General features: G+C 39.6%; 1 protein-coding gene across 4 annotated transcripts in view; it reads right to left on the bottom strand.

Annotated features, from left to right (window-relative positions):
* Positions 1-8,154: 8,154 nt before the first annotated feature.
* Positions 8,155-25,397, bottom strand: part of supt3h (SPT3 homolog, SAGA and STAGA complex component) — a 110,503-nt gene continuing 93,260 nt past the window's right edge. For all 4 annotated transcript variants that reach the window (XM_036593343.1, XM_036593347.1, XM_036593345.1 and 1 more), the window contains one exon: positions 8,155-8,865. In XM_036593343.1, coding sequence (XP_036449236.1) covers positions 8,824-8,865 — 42 coding nt within the window. In that variant the 3' untranslated portion in view covers positions 8,155-8,823. The remainder of the gene's footprint in view (positions 8,866-25,397) is intronic.

Genomic DNA, 25,397 nt, shown 5'->3' with positions numbered 1-25,397 from the left:
TATCTAATCTCCTCAGAAACATCTAAAAAATTAATAATGTTTGCACAGTACTGATATATGGCCCTAGGACTAAACAAAGGGTTCTTCACACTCATCCATCTCATTTACAAAGTTTTTTTTAGGGAATCAAATATATGGCATTGTTCCAAAGATTTATTTTATTTGTACACCTTTATTTTTAGTGTAATACAGTTGTAAGAGAAATCAAACCGTTAAGCCATCTTAAAAGCAATATGTGGCAGCTGCAATCAAACCAATAAACCAGTCCCAAAACCAATATCTGGCAGGCTTTAGTAACCAGTGATGTCAGGGGAGCCGCTGTGTCTACTGTAAATAAAGAGTGCTTGAACCTCACAGGAAGGCCATGGTGAGACTTGGTGCACTTAAGTGGAACCTAATAAAGTCTGGAACAGGATGTCCACTGCGTCTTACTCCTGAGCTTTACTGGGTCCCTGATGGAGGACATCCAAAACCGAGATTACAGCTTTTCTTCCAACTTGAACTGCTCGCTATTGACATTGTAATAAACAATTTATAGCCGGCATACATCCAAGGTTTCCATTTTTGTAATGGTTATGCTGTACCTGCCACATAATTATTTCTTAAAGGGCCCATATCCTGCATGTTCCTTGTATTTTATCTTGTTCCCTGAGGTCCACTTTTTTGATATTTGTGTGGTTTTATGCACCAAAAAGAGTCAGAATTAATTTTAACACTGCAATTTCCCAACTTCTTTAATTCCTTACAATTAAACAGACTGTTTTCATTCTTAACTTTGAATGGACGTTTATGTAAGAAGGTATTTTTGTAATTGTAGGGCAGCTGGTGATCTCAAATCACACACACACACACACACACATCTTCTAAGCCGGTTCTCCTTCTGGGTCGCGGGGAGAGCTGGAGCCTATCCCAGCAGTCATTGGGTGGAAGGCAGGATACACCCTGGACAGGTCACCAGTCCATCATAGGGCCTCAGATCAAGTGCGGTGTTATGTAAATGTAAATTTCTGTTGTCATTGACTACAATGTGTCATGCCTCATTAAAACTGAAGTCCGGGCTGAAACACTCTATAACTTCAGCGTGAATGGGTGGGGCTAAACTGTTATAGGCTAAATAGGTGGACATATGTAAATGTCTCAGTTTTTATGACACCACAACAATAATGAATTCAAAAGAGTCCATTATTGCAGCTTGGTTTCCATATATGGACGGCACAGACTGGGGAGTGAAAAGTATGTTTTGAAACATTAACAACATTTACATACTCCATCAAACCCATTTTAAAAAGTGAGGAAAATTCATTGTTCCTTTATATGGACTTTTAAATATTTAATTTCAATATATTTTAAATTGTACCAGTTTTGTGTTTTGAGTACATCTGGAAACAATTTAAATGGAGTGAGAGAGACAGAGGATCCTCTCTACATTCCACTTTATTTCAAAACAACAATTAGACGAGTGGAAAAAAAAAAAACGAGAGAAAATTATGCACTTTTTTCTGTGCATGTGATGTCGCTGCAGGACACAGGCAACAATTCTCATTTCACATAGTCTTTCATAAATCATACAGCCAATGCAATCACACCCCTCTGCCCCCCTTAAAGACAGACACTGAGTGAGCTTCATCACTCTGTGCTCCCAATTTCTGACTCCACTTTTATTGCTGCTGGTGTCTGCACTTTAAATCCTGCTGCTTCAAGCTGGACATGTTATCCTCCAGAACATGCAGTGTTGTTAAATACAGGCCAGGCGAAATCTCGAGGGGAAAAGACTAGAAATTTACAGCACGACTGGAATGCAATCACTAAATACTTGAACGCTGTTACAATGCAGAAGTGAATCAGTGTTTGCTCAACCCAGAGCAGGACTGGCTCACATACTGGATCACATCCCAGTGATGATAGAGTGTAGAGATTCTTCCAGACACGAAAACACAATCAAGTGATCAGTAATTCGAGAATGGCTTTGTTGCCAGTCATTAATTATCAGTGCAATCAAAACCAGTGCAGTGAAAAACTGTCTAACAATGTACTGAATGTGTCTACTGCTGCCCATTGAGCCAGAAAAGCACATACTGTACATATCCAAAGAACAAGAACGTCTTTTCATGAAAGAAAATTCTTAATATAAATATAAACACGCTCCAGGTGCTTTATCTTCAGTGTTTTACATAATGGACTTAATACTTGAAACAATAAGACAAGGAGTTACATGGCAACCATCAGCCAATGCATGGTTTTATATGACAGTTTTCTATTCCAGCTTCCAATAGACCTGGGCCAAGTGTAAAAAAAGACAAAACAAACAAACACATTACCGGGCTTGGGTAGATTGGAAAAGAAATCCAAAAAACAAAAACTAGGAATGGCTAGAGGTCTCCAAGAATTGGGCTGGAACCCACTAGCTTGTGCAATGATCTGATACAGTCTGACAACTACTAGAGAAGTCATCTTACTATCATAATAGTGTGTAGGAGGTTTTGCAAACCCGCCATAGAAATGTACTGCGCTCTGAACTACCGCAACTTCTGAGAGGAAAAATAATTATTCAGCTTTCACATTTGGACAAATCAAGAACTTTAGAGAAGGCAATCCTTCATGTTACTTTCAAATGCTCCTTATACTAAAAAAAAACAAAAAAAAAACAACCTAACCACTGAATTTAATATGTAAGTTAACACAAGCAACCAATTATCCTGATACTAGTCAAACTTTTTGACAGATCTTTTTTTTTTTTTGGTAACAATAATACTTCTCACAGTTGGGCCATGGCTGTAATGGGATTAATGTGAAATCCCTCAGATCCACCTGAGGCCGAGCCACGTTTACAGGCCTCTACTGCTCTCCGTTCCAGCTGTTTGTTTTCATAGCTCTGCTGTGACACACTCTCTGTCGCGTTGGCTCCCATCTGTCAGCTCCCATTAGAGTGCAGGCCTTGTCCCAGCGGCCCTACAGCGCTCGCCACTGAAAGCTGATCATGCTCCACTTCTGCAGTCTTACAGGAGTGCAGACATGGGGACTGAACAAAGATCTTTCACATCGGAGGGTTTTTTTCCATCTAGGTGACACAACAAAAATGGATGGAGTGATACATTCAAAGCTCAAATTACAGCCTACCTGGAACATAGACATCTGAAACGAAGGTTTTGGCTTACATGACAGCACGAGACTGCAAGTTCTTGAAAGCAGGAACTCTTTGAAAGCTGGGTTTCTGTGAAGAGAAAGGAATCCAGCTTCTGGCAGAAAAATAGGAATAATAAACAGTTGTTTAATGCGCACCACATTGTAAATACACTAAAAGTTGTAGAGCGTGGGGACGCCATGCTTTATTGGGCTTAAATAAAGGGTATTACCTTATTTCACTTGTGGTGGGTTTGTAAACGTTTCACATTTGGATTTAAAAAAAGAAAGGATATGCTTTCTGCTTGGCGATGAATGGCTGAAAGGTATAACAGATTAAGCATGGAGGTCCATGATGTAAAGCAGGTGCTTACGATTTAATATTCAAACAAGCTTTACACTTCACTCTACTGATTTTACTCTGTATTACAGTCTCATAAACACATGAGTGGACAGGACAGTTTTAGGTGCTAAACCAGATGTGTGAAGTTTAAGCAGTCATGAGAAGGAAAGAAAAAAAAATCTGACAAAAATCTTGTGCAGACTGATTTTTGCTTAATTTACTTTCTTTCACTCTGTTATTCTTTGTAAATGAAATGGATCTGCCAGCTCACCTCTAAGACACAATTTCTCATGTAAAATCTTACTCATGATTTTACAAAGATTAGGTGTTTTGCCAAACCCTCGTGTGAACTGAACAGAAGAACAGAAACAGGCCGGAAGCTGACAGGTTTGTTGTCAAATTAGCTTCACTGTAAGCTGGAATGAGGATCAGGGGGAGGCACATTGCTTTCACAGATAACCAGATCAGTTCTCCTGCCAACAGTAGTGAGCTATAACTCAAAGCAGTGATGACCTGACAAGGCCTCCAAGCCAGCCATGAAAGCACATAGGCTGTGACAAGGTGTGCTTGTGGGACGCTCCCCCAGCCGAGGCTCATAAAGCGCAGGCCGTGTGTGGCAGAGGGGGCTGAGGAGCCGGAGCCAAACCTTACATCCACCCAGCCTTTGTTTGGCCTGTCTCTATGAGGGGGCGGCAGCCAGGGGGGATAGGTCACTGCACATTCACGCACATACACACATGGGGAAACTGCTGATGTATACTGTAGGATAAGTTTTGTTTTCCATGCGAGGTCAGTTCTCGAAAGAAAAAGTTCACATTTTATTGACATTACTGCTAAAGTTAAGATCATGTAAGGAGACAGTTTGACAAAAATAATGTATGTACACAATTTATCGTACACAAGGTCAAACAGCCAAGAGATGTTTGGTGTTTGCACTGGAGCTAAATGGCTAATATAGCTAACAAGTAATGGAAACTTATACCTCACCAACTGGCACTATGGAAACTGCTAACCTAAATCATCACATGACGTACTGTTATCTATGGACAAAATAGTGCTTTTCCAATTGTTTGCAACTTTATAGATATATTATAGTCATTTGTCATACAGTGTCATAAACCACATAAGCATGTCTATTTGAAATGAACAATTTGTTGTGGTTTGAGGCAAGTCTGTGAGGATTTAGACATGCAGTTTGCACAATGCTAATTAGCATACATACGCTTCCATTACTTGTAGCTCCATTAGCCTCTTAGCTCCAGTCCCAAGACTAAAAGGAGTCATCCCTATTTCTCCAAGGCCCTATTCAGTGATTAAAGTTTTTATTTATGATTTTATATAACTTCACAATATTAACCACACTGCAAAACATTAACAAAGTTGGCATCTGTGCTAACACTCCATTACAGTACTGTTTAACATGCCTTTGTCAACTTGTTCTTACTATTCCCATTGGGGGCAGGGGGGAGGGGGATGGGGGGGGATCATTGATGCTGTTCCTTTACAGCATTAGCTTGAGAGAACCCTTGGAGCAGTGAAGGGTCGAGACAACAAAGATAGACTTGCCCACAAGTCATTGTTAATTGATGCAACATCCGTTTAATCCATTACTGAATATCGCAATACTGTGACATTCCATTTGCTACATTGAAACTGGGCTTCATATAGTAAACTGTTACACGTCTGCTGATGTTTGTTACTTTATTCTGCTACCTTGACAGTTAGCAAGCTAACAGCTACAGAGCCAGCAACAACAAAAATCAGGGCAATGCTCAATGCCTAAACCAGGCCAAGCTATTATTCACAAAGCTTATATATGATACATTCTGACTTTTCAAAAAAGGCTTGCATTACAAAGTTTGCTTAGTTAGCTAATTAGCTGTCTAAGGCTGGCCTAACTGAGGGCAAGTGCATTCTTGTGCAAGTGCAAATCTGCTCCTTGTTCTCCCCTGTATGACCCTTGTTGACCCCAGGATCCCAACTATGACCGTAAGAACCTTTTCATAGATTTCCCTAATGTTCTAAACCAGGGGTGTCAACGAATAATTAAGTATATTAGAAAATCTCAACCAATCCGTGGGCCAGAGAAAAAAAAAGTTTCTTTTAATTAATTTTGTGCTATAACCGGAAACTGGCCATTGTTCATTCCAAATATGCAAAAACCTCAACAGTAAAATATAGGTACTGTAGTAGACCTTGAAATATTACATGAATACTTGAAATATTCAATATTTTAATATCCTCAGGAGCTCAGTCATTGAACCTACCTTAAACTGGACACCTGGCATCATTTCTTTGATGCAAGTTCATTCATTCTTGGGGTCATTTTCTGAGCTGGTAAGCTAACGTTAAGTGTTTTTGTTGGTTGAACTGCAGCTGAATAGCAGCTAGTGTGTTTGGCGGTACAATATGATGAATTGAGGTGTAACCGCTTTCTCATGGATTGCTGTTGTGGTCGGAGAGTCAGAGCACATTACGTTGCAGTGCATGCTGGGGACTGTAGTGCAGCGCATTGTGAAACGGGCTAATATTAATAGAAAATTAAAATACCTCTGCAGGCCGGAGAGAATTGTGTTTGACACATGGGTTCTAAACTGAGGTATGTTGTAGCATATAAAGAAGACATTATAGGACTTTGGGAACATAGGTATGCTCCCAAGAAGCAAAAGTTTGCACAAGCATGCATAAAAAAGCATGAATAAAATTAAGGATTCAACGTGGCTGCTACTATTGTTTTTGGCTATGCAATGTACTATTGTTCATTTTTACAGAAAACAATATGTCACACAGTGTCAGAAACCACATAAGCAAGTCTATTTGAGATTAGTTAATAACTCCAGGGAAGTGTGATAAATTCAGCATTCACTTCACACAATGTTAACTGTCGTAAGCTTCCACTACTTGTTAGCACCATTAGACTTGGAGCTCCAGTTCAAAAATAAAGAAGCAAACTTTGGACACTAAATATGTCTTGGCTGACTGACTACACTGGGCTAAAGAGTTGTGTAGATTTTCTTTTTTTCTTTTTGTCAAAGTATGTGTTTAAGTAGAAAATTTCATAATTTAGAAGTTAACCACGTAAATGTCCACTGTATGTAGAAAGCTGGGGTGCTCCCCTCCTCCCTGCAGGCCTACACTGGGATTGTGGGACGCTAACTGAGTAAGCAGACGTAGGAGTGGAGAGAGTGAGAGTGTAATAAAAGGAAATAAAAGGCAAGCTGTCAGATCACTTCAGCGCCTGTAAATCTCACTCGGGCTCCTCTGAGAGAAAGGCAGGATTCCTCGCAGTAATTTACGAGGATGCACACAGTGATATCCTGAGCTTACTGCACAAACAGATAACACCTTGAAATATCATAGAGGATATCACATACAGACGTTTATAGGGTGGTGATAGAAAGATGTGTGCGCATTAAAGGCATTAAAGATGAAGATGCTCTAGGCTCATATTCATATTAGTGCTAAGCAAGTTAAGCAAGAGCAAGTGAAGGCAGGAGGAAGAGGGTGACAGGGGCAAGCAAAACAGATCCTGTCACCAGCAATTTTTCTGGGTAGTTTCCCTTTCAATAAACTAAAGGAGCACATTGCAGGACAGCTCATGTTTGGGAGTTGTGGCAGGACACGTCAGCTTTAAAGGAAGCTGACAATACTGAGATAGACACGCCGCTCACAGTCGCTGCTGTAGTGCTTAGAGTGTCACTCAGAGTTTAGTGGCACCCTGATTATGACAGCTAGAATCCCCCAGAGGGCATCGTGATCAAACACTAGAACGCAGGGAAACACCAGGCAGTCTGATTTGAATGCGTTTCCATGCCGCCAGCCAGGCCTTTCTCTTTTTTCCCCTCAGAGAGAATGAAGAACTCTATAGCTTCTGACTGCAGGCAATCGCCTTAAGCTCCAAATTATTCGCAACCTGGGACAACACGTTGACCTCAATGGCTCTGCAGTGACACTGAAACAGAAAGACAACCAGAATGCAACAGGCACGCATACACGATTGTGAAATACAACCTGCGAGATTAGGAAAGCACATTTTTGCCAGCTGCATCCCTTCAGAAAACAATGTTGCTGGTGTTTATTTGATACCTATGCTTGGTAAACCTCAGCAGGCTTTACTTTAGGAGCCAGGCGAAAAAACAAAAAAAACCCAAAAAATAATTGTGGAAAATGAGGTAATGTGCTGCTTACAATTTCATGGTTTATTTATATTGTGGTCCTCCTCTTCAGCAGATTTTGAAAATTCGGAGCCGAAATCTTTTCTCGTGCTGTATTGTTTTCATTATACAGTGGAAGGATGCAAGTCAACCTTATCTGGAAAGGGCTGCCTACGCTCAGCGGTGCCTCCTCATTGCAGGAGACAGGCCAAGAAATCCACGTGCATTACTACACACAATACATTTCATTCTACACTTTAAGGGTTAATGGCGTTGACGATCGCAATGCTAGTGTTGAAAACGCCTCCGAGGCTGCCAAGTTAAGGTGACCACAGACTTATGGAAGTACCTCAGTCACTTCATTATCACTAGGAAAAAGCTGCTTTCATTAAAGCGCACATGGTGATGAAGGCCTTATTGGAGCCAGACCCTCAGCATGTCTATAGCGTGATATCCGCAAATAAACACAAGGGCCAGCTCCCGGCTCTGCTAATGTGATATGCACAGTCGAATCGCTATGCAGACAGCACTCCTTCATTGCTTTTGTTCTGAGTAGTTTATTTCCTCAAAAAAGGCTGAACATGGTGATGCTATATGCACTTAAAAAATTAGAATGACAAAGATTCAACAAAACAAAGAACATAACTAGAACATTTGAGAGGAACAATCCATTATGTCTGGCATTTATAAGACGAATGAAAAAAATGCCCATATATTACTGTAAATGTTGCTGTCACAACAAAACCTCCTCCAACTCTGGTAACTTTATAAGAGATGGAAAATGCTCTTAATTATAATGTGTGTTAATATAAAAAAGATTTTTATAAAGTAGTGTACCAGTAAAAGATACAAAAACAGTAACAGCAACAAATCAAAAACAACAAATCAAATGAATAAAAAATAGTGACCCAAATGACTGACTAGCGTTGTGAATCACTCAAAGGTGGTATGGCGGCAAGACGTAAACAGGCGCCAACAAAAAGTCCCGCTGCCTGCATTCCTGCCAGCCTACACAGCCTGCAACTCTTCCTCACTAAACGAACAGAGCAGCAGGGCTGGTAAACAGGCTTACAGGCAGGCGGCAGAAACGCGGCTGCAGGGTGCTCTCAGACTGAGCTCCCGCGGCGGACGGACAGATGAGGTGAGAGAGGCGCTGCGACGTGCACTCCTCTGCTGCATCCCTCCATCACTTCCTCTCCCTGCTCTTCAGCAAGCCAGGAAAGTCATGCCGCTCCTGCGGTAGGCACTCTGTCAGAGGAAGAGAGGAGGCGGGGGGAGGGGGACAGAGAGAGAGAGAGAGAGAGAGAGAGAGAGAGAGAGAGAGAGAGAGGGAGAGAGAGGGAGAGAGAGAGTGAGGGAGGGGAGAATCTGTTATGAATTAGCACTCCAGCTCCACAGAGGCAAGAGGCAGGCCCTTGTTTTCCGGTTTTGTAGACAACACTGGCTGGAATGTGAGGCTTTTTTCTTTTATGTTTAATCTAAGTATTTCTGGTCGTGTGGGTTATAAGACACCATTCTAGTCTACTGGAAATGGAGACACAAAAAGGCACAGTCGAGTGTGGTTAACAAGTGGTTTATGAATATATTTAGAGAAATTTGTGGACTTTGTTGAATTAGACTCCAAATTTCAGTGAGGTAGCATGCAGCACAACACAGGCTCCACGTGCAGTTAAAGAAGATGCAAAGAAGAACTGTCACGATTACTCCATTATACTTGATTACTCAGTTTAAAAAAAAAAAGCAAATATAAAAATTTTCCTTATCTATGAATCAGCAATTCTGGTCTCTTTCTCAATCAGAAACAGAGCCTAATAGACACACCCTTTTTTCACACAAAATTTTTATGTATAATTTTCTTCCAGGCTTCCATGTTCATCTTTCTAATAAGAGTATTTTGAAATCTCTGCATGGATTGTTATTTTTCAGTTTTCAAATCAATTTTTATTGTTTAGCTGGTTTTTTTTTTTAATGTAATTAATCATCACGATAATAGGCTCATTGCTCAATATTACAGTAATATACAAGACAGTGACAAAAAAGGGATGTTATTTTCTAAAAACTAATTATGTTGGAAATTAAATTACATTTTACATTAATTTAATTTAATTTTAAAAAAAAACAACGCGATAGAAGCAGAGATGGATCATGGTCTTGCAAGGTTCCTGGGCACAAGCATAAGGACCTCCCAAACAAACAAAAACAGGACCTAAAAAGTGAGATTTATAGTACACAATCATGTTTACGTGCACTTTGAGCAAAGAAACTTTTTTTGTTTTAATAATAAACTAAATGAGCCACAATAATGTGAAATATTGTATTGTCTACATTTCACAACGGTTAACAGGTTGTACATTTGGTGAAAGAACTGCACATCTAAACGAGCTTAAACAAACTTAAATCATAACTCCTTTTATTTTTCTTTCAAGCCAAACCGAGTCGTAATGCAAAAGCACTGTTAGAAATATCCCATTAGAATAGCAACAACAAAATCTCATGAGTCTATAATAGTGTTTGCTTGAACAGCATTTCGAAGGCTTTGAATACTCCTTCGTATTTCAGATTAAGTACTCGTATCATTCTCAAAATCACTCTTATAACCAGTAATACTGACCTTTCAAAATTTCCCCGTAATGTTAAATATGATAATTACTAAAGTTCAACATATATCCAGTAGGTGGTAACAATGTACTGTAGCCCTCTCATTCAAGTACAGCTTTTATTAGTTACACAGGCAGTGTAATGAATTAGAATTAGCATTTTATTTATCATACCACAGTTTCAGTTTTAGTTCATTTTATTTACTTGTTATTTTATGAGGCTAGTTTGCTGTTTTTTCATCTGTTGAGCTCAGTTTTAGTTGCATATTCTTAACTACAGCGATTGAAGCAGAGGACTTCGGAGCTTTGAAAGCCACAGGCCCGTCTGAACAAGGGAGGGTGACCACTCTAGAAGCGTCTCGGCAAGAAATATGCAGTAAAAAGATGTAGTGCCCAGTACTAACCATCACTAAATATAGAACAGAATATCAACAAATACTCAAGTATTCAAATTATATGTGCCAGTCAGAATTACTAATATATAACATAATATACAACATTAACAAACTAACCATATTACTGTTATACTCTATCATACTCTTATATACTCTTACCTATTTAATGGATATTCATTCATGTAATGTTTGTGACTGCAGTGGTCTGTGCAAAGCATTTGTCCCCAGAATGTAAAGAATGTAAAGGTGCTAAGCCAAAACCTTCACAACAAGTTGAGGTTCTTTAAACTTTTAAAAGGTCCTTTACAATCACATATCTCATTTCCAATAATGATTCTTTAAAGAACCATCCACTGAAAAGTTCTTAGGGAACCAAAAGTGGTTTGCCTTATGGCTTTCATGCAAAGATCCCTTTTTGTCACCTTTATTTTTAAGAGTGTAACTTACCAAATACTTATCTCTGCTACTTTCAGTTTACTACGCATGCTTAACATGAGGTTAACACTTTTTCTGCACAGTCAGAGAGCGCCATAACCATTAAGTCTGCCAGTAATAATACATGGTCACAACTACATAATTACATTTATTTAAGGGTGAGGTTCTGGATCACTCACTTGTACCAGTATAAAAAAACCCGTGAAAATCAGACTTTTATGTATAAAACCATACTGTTAGGTCACCGAACGCCCAGGGCTCGGATGAAGGAAAAGACCCAAGCGTCTAACTTGTAATGGGCAACATAAAAATACAAGAAGATGCAATGTGTGAGGGTCTTTTGACAGGATGTTGTGGTTGTCCCATCGCACCACTAATTATTCTTACTTAGCCACAGAGGAAAAAGAATTTCCACTGCATTTCTTTAAAAATAATATTCCATACTACTGCACGCTGTGTAAAAATGAGCTGCCTCCCTACCCATCAGAGGCCTTCAGTCATGGCTTCTAACACATGAATGAGCAGAAAAGAGGAGGTGAAAGCCTGCAAAATTGAAGCCCAAACCCTCATGGGGTGGTACATTGTTATATATGTCATTTAATTTCCTTGTCATAAAAGAAATTGAGAACTCAAACCAGATGTGTTCTTTTTGGCAGCCTTCTCCATGCAATACAATTTGTTTTTTGATGCGTTTTTTTTTTTTTATATTTTTCCTCCACTCTTATGGTCGTCCTCTCCCAGTTTGTCTGGCATTTTGAGAATAAATAGAAAAATGGAGACAGGTCCCAGGCAGCGAGGAGTTTGATTTAGGAAAACAAGACGACCCGGGCGCTTTAAACAAGATGCAGGCCCAGAAACATGAACTGGCTGGTACACTGGAAAAGCAGGATGAAAAAGCAAAGACAGGAAGCTAAATACAGAGACTCAGAGAGAGAGAGAGAGGGAGAGAGAGAGAGAGAGAGAGAGAGAGAGAGAGAGAGAGAGAGAGAGAGAGAGAGAGAGAGAATTGTGAAAGCTCTCGCGACACGTCCAACCTGGAACTTATAAAATGCAGACAGCCGTATTTCAGGCCTCTAAAGTTGCTTCTTGATTTGCTTGTGACTTCTGTTTCCCACTGCCATAATCTGTGAGTGAAATTACAGGATCAGCACACTGCATAACAGATTTCTAATCAGGAAAACAGGGCTAGAGGAACATCTGAGCCTGCTGTCTGAAGCCAATCTTCATTTGAACAGCTCCATACCTGGATCCATTACACATCTGGACTGTACGGGGCGACTGCAAAATACATGATTTTGTACAGACGTCTCATTTCCTAAATAACTTGTAGCATTTTTCAAAATATCAAATAAAGTGATATAGTCATAACTGTCACTTGTTTAAAGGTTTATTTTATATACTGTGTCTTTTACACCATTTAGCAATTAGGAAGAAATACTATACCTATAGACAGCATGAGAAGGTACGTGTAAATGCCAAAGCTACTACAGAACATATACAGGTTAAGAGGGAGAAACGTATTGGCTCAAGTCAATCTTTATAGGGCTTTTTACAATAATGTCACTTAAAAACAAGATATTAAATGCTTTACCTTATCAGCTTCACTGATTTTTGCAAATATACACTCATCAAAAATTGATGCCAGCAACACATTTAAAAAAAAGTTGTGACTGGGACAACTTAAGACTAGGAACATTCAAAGAATATTGTAAATAAGTGATGCCATTAAGCTTGGACATAAAAGAAGTATCAAGGCCTAGTTCTTTATAAACAAAGGCGGGCCGAGGCTCACCACTTTGCCAATAATCCACAGTGAATAATCCAACAGAATAAGACTGTCCGTCAATGAGTGACAGCAAAGATTTTAGGAATTTTACCTTCTACGATGCCTGATGTTATCAGAGCATCCACAAACGCAAGTTAAGACTGTACTATGCACAGTGGAAGCTATGTTTTAACAACACCCAGAAACACTGGCAATTTCTCTGGGCTTGAGCTCATCTGAAATGAACTGATGCACAGTGTGAATGTGTATTGTGGTCTGGTGGGTCAACTTTTCAGAATGTTGATGGAAATAATGGACGTTGTATAGAAAAAAGGACCATTCAGATTATTACCAGAGTCTGTCATGGTATGGGGCCGTATTAATGTCCATGACATAGGTAACTTTCTTTAAAGGCACTTTTAACTATTAAGGCGAAAGATATGTACACATTTAAAGTAACATATCTTCACTGCCCAAAAAAAATAAGTATCTCAAAAATGGTAACTTTACGGGAGAGGCCAAAAACATTCTTTACTTTTAATGTAAGTCACCATGAAGAGATTTTATTCCAAGCCATTTTAGAGCATTTCTATTGGTCCACTCACCATGAATTATTTACTCAATGTAAAGGACAGCCACCATGCTCAAATGATGCAGAAAACTAAAAATTGACAAAAAAAGGAGATACATATTTTTTCTTTGGACAGCGACAATATACTGCTTTCAAGACAATGTCTTTTTCAGGGACGTCTATGCTTATTTCAACATGAAATATGTGTTACAACAGCATAGCTGCATAATCAGAGAGTGTGGGTGCTAGACAGGCCTGCCTGCAGTCCAGACGAGTCTCCCACTGAAAACGTGGCGTATTATGAAGAGCAAAATACATTGAAAGCCCTGTATGGCTGGAGAGCTGAAGACTTAGACTAACGGAAGAATGGCAAGAAATTCTGCTTTCAAAACTTGATTAATAAGTGTCTTCAGTCCATAAACGATTGTTAAGTGTTGTTAAAAGATAAGCTGATGTAACACAGAGGTGAAAATGCTTCTGTATCAATTTTTGGATCATATTGAAGGCATCATATTTATTATTAGCATTTCACACACTATCCCAACTTTCAAATTCTAACCTAGTGCTTAATTTTGCTCTTTCAATTGGAACAAATTCTTACACTAAAATACATAGTTTGGAAAAAGCGAACAGTGAGTGATTCTTTTAGGAGCCAGAAAAGTAAATAAGCATGAAGTTTGTCCTGATATATGTATATAATGGAGAACTCCAACAGGAAGTAATTGAAAAATATATGTCAAGGAAGAGTTCCTTCCTGTATGGAATATATTTTAAATCAGACTGTCTCACATACGACTCCTCTCACCATCCCTTCTCCCTATCCTCCCTCAACTAATTATTTATACTGCACAAAAAAGGCAAGAGCCCCACGTTCCTTACAGTGTGCTAAAACTCAAACAAATCTTCTCCTAAAGATGAAGTATAGCGTACTACAGACCTGAGAATACAACACCGAGTTCTCTAGAACACTTTGCTTTGGTTTTGATGTACTTTGACTCTGGGATGAAAAAATAAATAGTTCAAAGTGGTCTCTGAGAGCTGCAAAAAGAACAGATTAAAAAGAGGGTTCAAAAGCTCAAAACCAAATTTACAGAGCAAAATGTAAATATAAAGTGATGAAAGGCGGCCAGAATACAATCGTACTAAAAGCAAACGAAAAATGACCCGAGCTATCTTTCAACTTCTTTTTCGCTAAGTTGCATTAATAGCGCCATCAAAAGTGCAAATGCTAAACAAAGTCGCACACACACGCTCAGACTGAGGCCTTGCTGGATGATAAATGCTACTTTCATACTTTAAAGTCCCTCCGCAAACTCTGCTTGGCGAAGCCTCCACTTGGTCATTCATAAATCTCCATTTTGCAGTTAAATAGTGCTAAGTAAGACCTTCTCTCCCCCCTTATGGAAACACTCCGTGGAGGTCCTCAGGTTCAGGCCGGCCAACCCCACACACACACGCCCCGCTCATCCAGCCCCTGGCCTTGGCAGTGGGTGGCAGGCCGCTGCCGCCATCCGCAGCTATGCTGGGGCAAATTGTGTTGACAGGGTCCAAGAAAAACTAGCAAAAGAGAGAGTATGTGCAACCCAGCCGAGGCAGAGGAAGGCCGCGTGTGCGTGGAATCGGCGGCCGTAGAGCAGCCTCTCTGATGAAATACCGCCTGCTGACAGGACAAGAAGGAAGAGGCAGTGCGGTGAACAGAAGCCACGCTGTAAAATCGCATTCCAGTAGCTCAGTAACTGACCCTCGCTGATTTTATTGCCCGTATACATTACGAGCTCCGCTGAAATCCGGGGTGTATGGATCAGCAGTGTGGGGACGGGTGGCTGAATAAGGCCAGTGGGGGCCTGGAGGAAAGTTTTCCTCAAACTCATGCATATCCTCTGATTCTACAAAGAATGGTCACCACATGTTGGCGGTTATCTGCACATGCTGTCTTATTAAAATTCATTTACACGTTCTGAATTAATGTCTTTGTGGAAAATGTTCAAAAAAAATGGAGAAGAATGTACATAAGGTCCAAATGGTGCATGGAAATGTTCTAAAAGTGCTGTTCAGACTATCATCACCACAGACATCCAGTCTCTCGCTGGACGTCATGTTACCGTACACTGTTAACTTTTGAAAGTTTTGATATGAAATGACTTTGCTGTTAAGCAATGCTGTCAGCAAGGGGGCTGTGAATTTTGCTGAACCCCTTAAATGTGCAGGCTTTTCACACCCTAAAGCTTACTGTTCACTAATTACATGGCCTACAACTGCAAACTGCCTGAGTTATTCTTAACATATAGACTGGTATAAGAGACGTTTAGCCCTTGCACTGCAAAAAATGGTATCTTATCAAGTTTTCTTAAATTATCTTAAATCTGGTCAATAAATCTAATATTTCTCCTGTTCAGATTGTTGTAAGCTTATGTTAAGATTATTACTTTTTCCAAACATTTACTATTTGTTTTAAGTGATTTTATGAAGTAAAATGATCTCACTATATTGGCAGATAATTTTGCTTTTTTTTAGAAATGTGCTTGAAACCAGCAAAATTATCTTCCAATATAGTGAGATCATTTTTCTTGATTAAAATTACTTAAAACAGGTAAAAAAATGTCTAGAAATAAGCTAGACAGTCAATTTTCTACAGTGGTGAATCTCTTGATGAGGCTTTAAAGTTGCTCATCATCCTCTAAGGCTGTGGAGCTTCTCAGACACAATCTAAAATTTCAAAGCTCCCAGTTTAACATTACATGTGATAATATGTGTGAATGTGTTCATACATACACAGATTGTAATGGTACTTTTTTTGATGAGACTAATCTCACTGTCAGCACTTCGTGACTTATTAATGACCGTGGTTACTAATCTAGAAATTACGGTAACCAATGTCTCCTTTATAAACTGATGGTATTTTACTTTAAAGTAAAACCTACAAATATAAAAGAACTGCATTAGAAAATACAACACAAATGGAGATGAAGCATGATGTAGGAGGACATGGGAGTTCAGGGACAGTGGATTATTGACAGACGTCAAAATTATTAACAAACAATCTTGTAAAACGTAATGGATTCATGTTAAGAAGAGATGCACCAACCATGAATTTTTATGGCCGATTCAGATTTCTTTACAGCTAAACTGGCAGATGGATGATTGTTATTGGCATTTTTTTTCTCTCTGATGTTCACTCTGAGTGGGGAAAATGAACACATGAAACACATTAGCACATTTCCAGCTCTTTCTATTAGCCAAATGTGCAATTGAAACAACATTATTTGATCTTAAATGGGCCAAACTGACATTTAATTTTTTTCAATTTGAAATCAGTTGCCTATTTAAATAAAATGAATCAAATAAAGTGCTACATCAACTGAAAAAGACAACTGGCTTTTTTTGAGTCATGCATAATTATGCTAGAACATTTTTGTACAGGTGTAGCAGCTGCATTCACATACAGTGTGAACACGTAACTGCCACATGTTATTTACATCATAAAACTGCAACACAGTAAATAAATGGTCAATTTTGCATTATGAGCAAAAATTTGCTGATTCAGATCTCGGCATGATTCTGATGCATCCTTAAGGCTAAAATGAGGATTAGGTTTTGGACTGAGGTAAAGGTTAGAGTTTAAGTTAATGTTAGGTTTAGAGGCAGAGAAAATTAACCAGTCATCACTGGTGGGCTATTCAAATAAAGGGATAGTTCATTATTCTCATGTTTTTCTGTACACTGACAGAAAAAAGGTACTGCCCAGGTAAATTTAAGTCTATGTATTGTCCCCCACAGTCCTTAAAGTCAAACTGTGCAGCTTAAATGAGTTTTAATGGTAGACTTTCCCACTTCTTTGACTCACTTTCCCAGCTGAAAGGGGAAAAACTTTTTTGTAAATAGAAAAATAAAGTAAAAGCCTGAAGTCAGGACACAGTGTATGGAGTCAATGCAGCCTAAAAAATAATAACTGCAACAGAATATGATACTATTACGTTCCCTTTATGTACTGAAGACATATTCTTAAAGGTACCATTCCAGTGACAGCATTTATACATATATATTTATAGACTGTACACTGTCAGAAAAAAGGTACTGTGCAGTTACACTTTTCATTTATCAAACTACAAACAACATAAATGTATCCTCAAAAGGTACAACACTGGTTTCAAGTCCAATTGTACACCTTAAAAAAGTTTTTTTTTCCCCAGGGTAAAAAGTACATATTTGTACCTTTTCATATCCTAATGTTTTAAAACTATATATTTTAAAATGTGACATTGCTGTATGTTAGTGATATAAAGTTTTGGCCTAAAATGTATGTTTTTAAATTCATTGATGCACATTAATAAACAATGTATATGTACCCTAAAAGGTACATACGTACCCTCAAAGACACAATAGCGGTTTTAGGATCCAACTATTTACCATGAATTTGATGTTTTTCTCACAGGAAAAGGCCACATTTGCACCTTTTCATAACTTGTTTTAAAACTGAACCATAAAATAAAAAGCCTGGAGATGAGACAGGATATGTGGAGTCAATACCAATTTTAAAAAATGATATGGCTTAATTATGTTTCCTAACAAAAACTACCCTTGAGGGTAACACCCCAGTAACAAGAGGTGTACCAGCTCACTAACAGTTCAGTATCTTTTTTTAAGAGTGTATGTGACTTCTGAATTGTGTTGTTTGCTTCCTGAACGTTTTAAAAGTAAAGATAATGTTCAGCTATTTGGACATCTGACAGACTGCATAGTTTGGACTGAGTCCTTGCTGTTTGTATCTAAGCACATTAAAGCACTCAACAGTACTGTAAACCAATAGTTGTGAACCAATAGTTCAAAAAGGGTAAAGCAGCGGGCTTCATATGCATCAGTGTGGTGAAGCCTTTAGTTCAACACTTACTGTATCCAGCAACGTAACAGAAAACAGAAGTTCTTGAGCTGATATGAAAGCCTCTTGACTTGATGAGAGGGGTACTTCAAGGGGCAGCATAGAGTAAAATTAAATGGAGGGATAGCAACTAAAATCTTAGGACAGCTTTCCTGACGTTTGGCCATTTGACTTGAAGAAGAAAAAAAAAAGGAAAAAGAAGAGCGGAGTTAAAAGAGAGGCTCTTTCTGCTGCTCTCTGGGGCTTGTTTGCGTGAGGAAGGAAGCTGTTTGCACTCCTCTCTTCCAGCCTGCGCCGCTGCACCACTGCCAGCACTGAGTGGAAAAAAATGGCCGTGTGGAGATGGATGACCCCCAGTAAGAGGGGCTCTATCTTTGATCAGATCTGCTGTGTCCTCTCGCTGGCTGCCGAGGCCCGGGCAAGCAGCTAAACGTGAGAGACAAGCCGTCTCCTCCGCATGAAGAGATGACACTCCAATTATCAGCCTCATACCAGAGGGAAACTCACACATGTGATGCATTAGCCTGAATATCACTCAGTCGTCTTCCTCTTTTCATGCCCAGTGAAAGTGAGGGCCATCAGGCATTGTTTATCTCATGTCATAAACAATTTGCCATCTATAGGCTCTGTTGAGACTCTGTCTGTATGTATAGCCATTGTGTGGAACTGTAGTGTTTGAAATAAGCACTATTTAACTGAGCAGTGTCACAATGCATATATTGTTGCTGTCATATCAAAAGCTGGTAACTCCATTTTTGTCTTCCTTAATTAATTTACTTCTTTTTTGTGATGCATAGAAATGAAAATTCTTGACCGAAACGGCAACTCAGCTGATAATCGAAGCTGAAAACGGAAAGGAATGGTTCTTTTATATGTAATTTGCTTTTACATTAACGTAGTAATGCTGATGATGCTCAGAAGTCAATACTCACCATGTTGGGAAAATGAACTGACAGAGAACTACAGGACTAATTAACTTTAAACAGCTTGCTAAATAATATTGAATATTAAAAGTTGTAAAATGATGCAAATGTAATACAATTCATAGTTTTGCAAAGGTATCTTCCCAAAGCTGAATTCTTGACGGAAAACATCTTATTTTTTAAATATGTAAAGCACATAGGTGTGGCTTTGGAACTCCTGTCTAGCAGTCTGAAGATTCTTCAGTAGAGGGTGCTGTTAGCAAGCAAAGTCACACAAGTCGCTTTATGTTTGTCATTTAGACAGGAAACAGCCACCTCAGCAGGAACGAATGGAACCACTTTAAAAAGGCTCATCACCTTGAGTTACTCAGTGTTATTTATGTGATTTCCATTAAAGACTTCCATTAAATCAGTTCATGCAAAAAAGCATGTTAGTTGAAGAACATACAGAACACAGCTGCAGTGGACTGAGTTTGCATTTCACTGTTGATCTGCTGCTGCACAAACTGGTTGAACGTGTCTGTGCTGACCAGAGCAGGAGAGTGAAGAAAACAGTTAAAATCACTATTCACCTTTTTTGTTACCATTTATATTATTTGTTAAGTGTTAGATTTTGACACTTCATTCTTTCGTTTGAAGTGCCACTTCATTTTCAGCCAAAAATGTTCATGTGCCTAAAATCAGCTGCCCCAAGCTCTTGTTACATTAACACACACTAAAACTTTTTTCCTCCTCCAGAAAAGTTACTATTAGGAGATACAGTATATTGTTCTGACATTAACAATACCACAGAGCCCATATCCTATATTTTCTTGTAGTTTTTAACTGACATCTACATGTTTGTGTGGTTTTATGTACTAAAAAATACCATTTCCAATCACTCTTAATCACTTAGAATTAAACAGATTGGTTACTGTGCCTGTAAACACCTATAAATATGTAAATGACATCTGTTCTGATTGGCTACCCTATATTGTGTTTTATCCAAAAAGCAGTCATGACAAACACTCCTTATAAATTAATCATGGATGAGCGGGGCTGATCTCCTGTAGGCTAAATTGGTGGGTATATCTGAATGTGCTGGGATTTTGTGACATCACCAAAACATTACATTTAAAATGAGCTGTTTTTGCAGCTTAGTTTCCATATATGGACTGTATGGACTGGTGGCGGGATGAAAGGTATGTTTTGAAACTTTACAGTGCTTACACACCACAGAATTTTTTAATTACAAAAAAGGTACAAAACTTTGGTTTTCCTTATATGGGCTCTTTAACATTCATGTGATGTGATATGGTTGGACAGCCAACTGTAGATGCTTTATACATGCTTTTCATGTAACTTACATTCAACTTTCAATTCACCTTAAGCTCAAACACTAACCTTAACCTCAACTCTTAACATAAACCTACCCCTCACCCTGGTCCTAATCCTAACCCTAACTCTCTCGAGAATCTGACTATCAGAGTTCCATCGATATTCTATTAATAATTTGTGGCTATCCAAATAAATTTCCACAATGTATACATCAATGTATTTATGTTCTAAGACAATTAGGAGTTTTGTGTTTTTTTTTTTACTTCTGTATCAAAAATGTTAGCTACATATCGGGGTTCAAAACCTGAATACATATCGTATTATGGCGTTTGTCTATTGTTATATTCCTAATTTAGCCATACCCAACTAGACAGACATCATGGGTCTGGGCAGGACCAAAAACCTTGTTAACAGCAATAAACAAAGCATAAAGTTCTTAACATGCTCCATAAAACTGAACAGCGCACATATTTCAGCCCCCAGTATCTCCTATAGACCAGCTTTTGTCATTTTTACGCAAAGCATGGAGGCCAACATACACATTAGACAAAGGGTCAGGAACACGTCTCAACCCTTCAGCACAAAAAGAACATAAATACCACCAAAGAAAAACAAAGAACTGTCAGAAGCAGAGCCTGGCTCGGAACATAAACCCTAACATGGAGCAGAAAAAGAAAGGAAAAAAAGATTTAAAGCTTGGAAATGCGTGAATGACGAGTCTGAATGCCAAGTAAAGACAAGATAGTGGAAAGCAGCGTGAGCGCGCACATCTCCAGCCATAACGAGACGCTGCCATAAGCATTGCTCCTGCTCCTGCATATTCATGAGTGGCGTCCGGCAGATGTGGAGCTGAGTGCATGTCTGAACGGGTGTGTGGGGCCATGTGTGTGCCGGCAACCCACGACTGCCAGCAAGAGAGAGAGAGAGAGAGAGAGAGAGAGAGAGAGAGAGAGAGAGAGAGAGAGAGAGAGAGAGAGAGAAATGGAGAAAGAGAGAGAGACATTAAGAAAAATAAAGACAAAAGAGACAGAGAGAGAAAGAGAGAGAGAGTGAAAGAAAGAAAGAGAGAGAGAGAGAGAGAAATGGAGAAAGAGAGATAAATCAATAAAAAGAAAGAGAAAAGAGACAGAGGGAGAGAGAGAGAGAGAGAGAGAGAGAGAGAGAGAGAGAAAGAAAGAGAAAGAAGAAGAGAGAGAAATGGAGAAAGAGAGGGAGAGAAATAAAGAAATATTAAGAGAAAAGACAGGAAAAGAGTGAGAGGGGTAGAGAGACAGAAAAAAAGAAAGAAAGAAAAAGGGATAGACAAGCAGAGAGACACAAAGAAAGGCATTAAGGAAGAGAGAGAATGACAGAGCAACAGATAAGAGAGTAACAGAGAGAGAGAGAGAGAACAACAGAGAGAGAGAGCAAAAGATGAGAGAGAGAAGAGAGCAAGAGAAAGTGAGAGAAATGAGAGAAGTGAGAGAAAGAAGGAAAGAGAGAAGAGAGTGAATGACAGAGAGAGAGCGAAAGATGAGAGAGAGAGGAAAGAGAGCAGGAGAAATAGAGAAACAGGGAGAGAGAGCGAGACGGGAAAAGACAGACAAATGGATAGAAAAAAAAAGAAACAGAGAAAAGAGAGTTATATAGAGAAAAGGGGGGGAGAAAGAGAGGGGAAGAAGGGGGGGGGTGGGGGCGAGAGACATCGGCTAGCTGCCTGCCTGGAGCCTGCTGAATTGGATCAAGGCTGCACCACACACGAGCTATGACCAGGGACTTCCCCACATCTGCCCGTGAGCGAAGCCATAGCCACTCTGCCGCAACTTCAGACCCTCCTCAGACGTCTTCCGCCGCGGAGGAGAATAATAACGCAGAAAATGTGGACAAGAAGGGCTGAGGTTCAAGTGTGGCAGAGTTCAGCGGATTTGGATCGTCTCCTCTGCCTGCTCATATCATTGTCTCTGACCTCGCTCTTCGCCAATTTACTGGGTCGTATTGGCGTACCAGAATATGACAGGCAGAAGGTTTTCACACCCACAGAACAGGCAGTAAAAGCGCTCTGTGGTTTTCAAAGAGCTGTTAAATGAAAAGCAGCATTTTCTCCCTGGTCACTTCCAAATCATCTGATCTGGAAAGATGTAAAGCTCCGCGCCCAGCGCATCCCAAATCAGGGTGTAACGGCAAACAGTAAATAAAAGGCAAGCTGTCATAAATTAGACAGATATAGACGTAATATTTCAACATTCCTTCAGTATATTTCTTGTTGAAGCAGCATGTATACCTTCACTGTAAATTGTCTTATTAGAATTGTGAAAGCTCAGCCAAAAGCCTAGAGCCGTAGCTTCTATGAGGCTGACCTAAAGACAGTGAGGTACAGTAAGAGCGCAGTGATTTACAGTGAAGCAGCACCTCCGAGATTTCTGGGCAAAGGATTAGCGTTGTTACTGTGCAGCGGAGCCCAGTTTTTTGGGAAGGCAAAAGCCAGCCAGGTCCGCTGGGCTCCAGCGGGGGAAGTGCATCCCCAGAACCCAGGCTTAATGGGCCATACTGTACACCACCTCACTGTGAAGTGGGATTTGGGGGTCAGCATGCGGAAAAACCCACCGTAAATCAGGAGCATCTCGCAGGCCATGGCTGCAGCCAGGCCGAACAGGCAGCACACTCCGCGCACGACGCCTGAAGATGAGACTTTAGTCAAAAATAATAGCCAGTCTGTTTACTGCGCCTTGAGATGGATTACATGGCACTGAAATAAATACTTCCAGATGGAGTTCGACAGAAATCATGCTGAGAGAAAAGACTTTTTTGGCAACGAACATTTGGCTACATCATTTTAATGGCATAGAATTTTCATATCAATGTTTCAACAAATATGAAAAGGCTGGCTGCCATGGCGATTTCTGCCAAAAGTTAAAAAAAGGACAATTTTAAAGGGGATTTCCAAAGATTAAAAAAAAAATCTTTATGATAAAATAATTTGGATGTAAACAAAGTCATTCAGAGTTGTTTGAAGTAAAACATGCTGTTCTAGAGAAACATACTCAAAATTGTTCACAGTGACGATGTGATAGGAACCAGACATCTTAAGCATTGCATGTCTCACTGATGCCTGAGACCTGAAACAGTCTTTTATGATCATTTTGTGAAAACTTCTGGCTTAAAATGTATTTTTTTAAATGCACTTCTGTCTTGCAGGCCACTGAAAGGCAAAACTGCCGCCAAAAACCCTTACATTTTTCAGAATTGCCACTATTTTACCAGTATCAGCTTTACAGTTAAAGACTCGGATGCGTGTAGGTTCATTGGCGGTTTTGGATAGTAAATAAAATAGCTGTATTTGCATTGTAGACATTGCAACTTCTGGTTCCTTTTCCCTTCCACTGTGAAGAAATCTAAGTCCATAAGCTTCTCTACAGTCAACCACTTCACATTAAACCACTCTAAATGACTTTGTTTACATCTAAACGATTTAATTTTGAAAAATGGGTGGAATTCCCCTTTTAATAGTGGTCCTGTAAGGTCAGCGCTGGGTACTACTGTTCTCTTGACATTCTGATTGACTTATTTCCACAATAAATATTAGCTTTTACTTCAGCGACTCCAGCACTTAATGACGTGTTCCGGCACTAGGAGGTTTGGATATCGTTTACTGTCGATAAAACACTGCCCTGCTGGACAACTACTGAATGTCTTTCCCCTTCCAGTTGACTTATTATGCGCAGTGTGATTCTGCCAGCCTAGCCATTCAGTTGACGTCCAAACAGGCAATTTCATGGTGTAATAACAAGGTATTCAAAACCATAGGGAAGAATGTCTCCACTTGTAAATGTGCAATTGTTAGGGAAAGGATCTGAATGGCCTCAGAGACACCTAGTACAGGAACCGGCGTTTAGCGCCAGTGCTAGGGATGGAACTGGAATGCAGAGACATAAAACTGCTTCAATGGAGCGTTTAGTGGAGTGTTTGTGAGGCACTGAGAGGGGCACAGGCCCATAGAAAGCCTCCGCTCTGTAGATGTCAGCAGCTCAGCACGAGGCGTCTGTCCTCACACTGAGATACGGAGACGATGGGGCAATAAACAAGAGTGGAGACTCATCACTCCTACGCCTGCTGTCTTTGGCACAAAGCACTTTGTAAAGTGAGACTGGGGCAAACCACAAGTAAGGTACGAAATCCTGCAGCCAAGGCAACTTCGAAATAACCGCCAACAAAGGTTAAATGGCTCCACCAAGCTTGAAGATGGACATTTCTTAGCAGTGTCAGAGACTTGGCCACATTTTAAGATTTATCTGATGCTGTAATCATGTAAAATGCTATGGTTTTGCTTTCAGCTCTTCTAAAATTTCCTTTAATAATCTCAGGATCTCTGCTGCTGCTACAGTTCGAGCTGGCCGCTGTGCTGAGTGTGCTCTACACGAGACTTTCATATAAAAACCCAGATTAATCTGTAAATCTAACTTGCTACTTTAATCAAAAACATTACAATAAAACGGCTGTGATATCAAGAACGGACACTGAATGTTATATTTAACCACAGATCTCAAAAGTAAACTTCTATCAGGCAGAAGCATAATGAGTTACTAAGAAACCAATAGGTGCATCATAAACAAGCATAAAAGAAAGCAGACGGGTGATGAAAGCCAATCTCAGAGAAAGAACCCTGCTGCCGTTTCTGCTGATTTGGGGGTTTGCCTCGGGGTAAACTGGTGGCTCCGTGCATGCATATTTTGGAACACAATCATATGAGCTTTGAAATTCCTTGGATCATTAGCCCTTAATTCAATGTCAAAGTTAATTATCTCAATGATTGGACTGCAGTAATATGAGGCAGATAAAGCCTCCAAGAACATTCAGTCATATGGGCGGACGACTACGGTCAATTACATGCTGCCACAGATCTACAGTAAAATAGGATTTGTAAC

This window comes from Colossoma macropomum, unplaced genomic scaffold (assembly GCF_904425465.1).
Source record: "Colossoma macropomum unplaced genomic scaffold, Colossoma_macropomum, whole genome shotgun sequence".
Classification (NCBI taxonomy): domain Eukaryota; kingdom Metazoa; phylum Chordata; class Actinopteri; order Characiformes; family Serrasalmidae; genus Colossoma; species Colossoma macropomum.
This window is presented reverse-complemented; position numbering and strand designations above follow the sequence as displayed.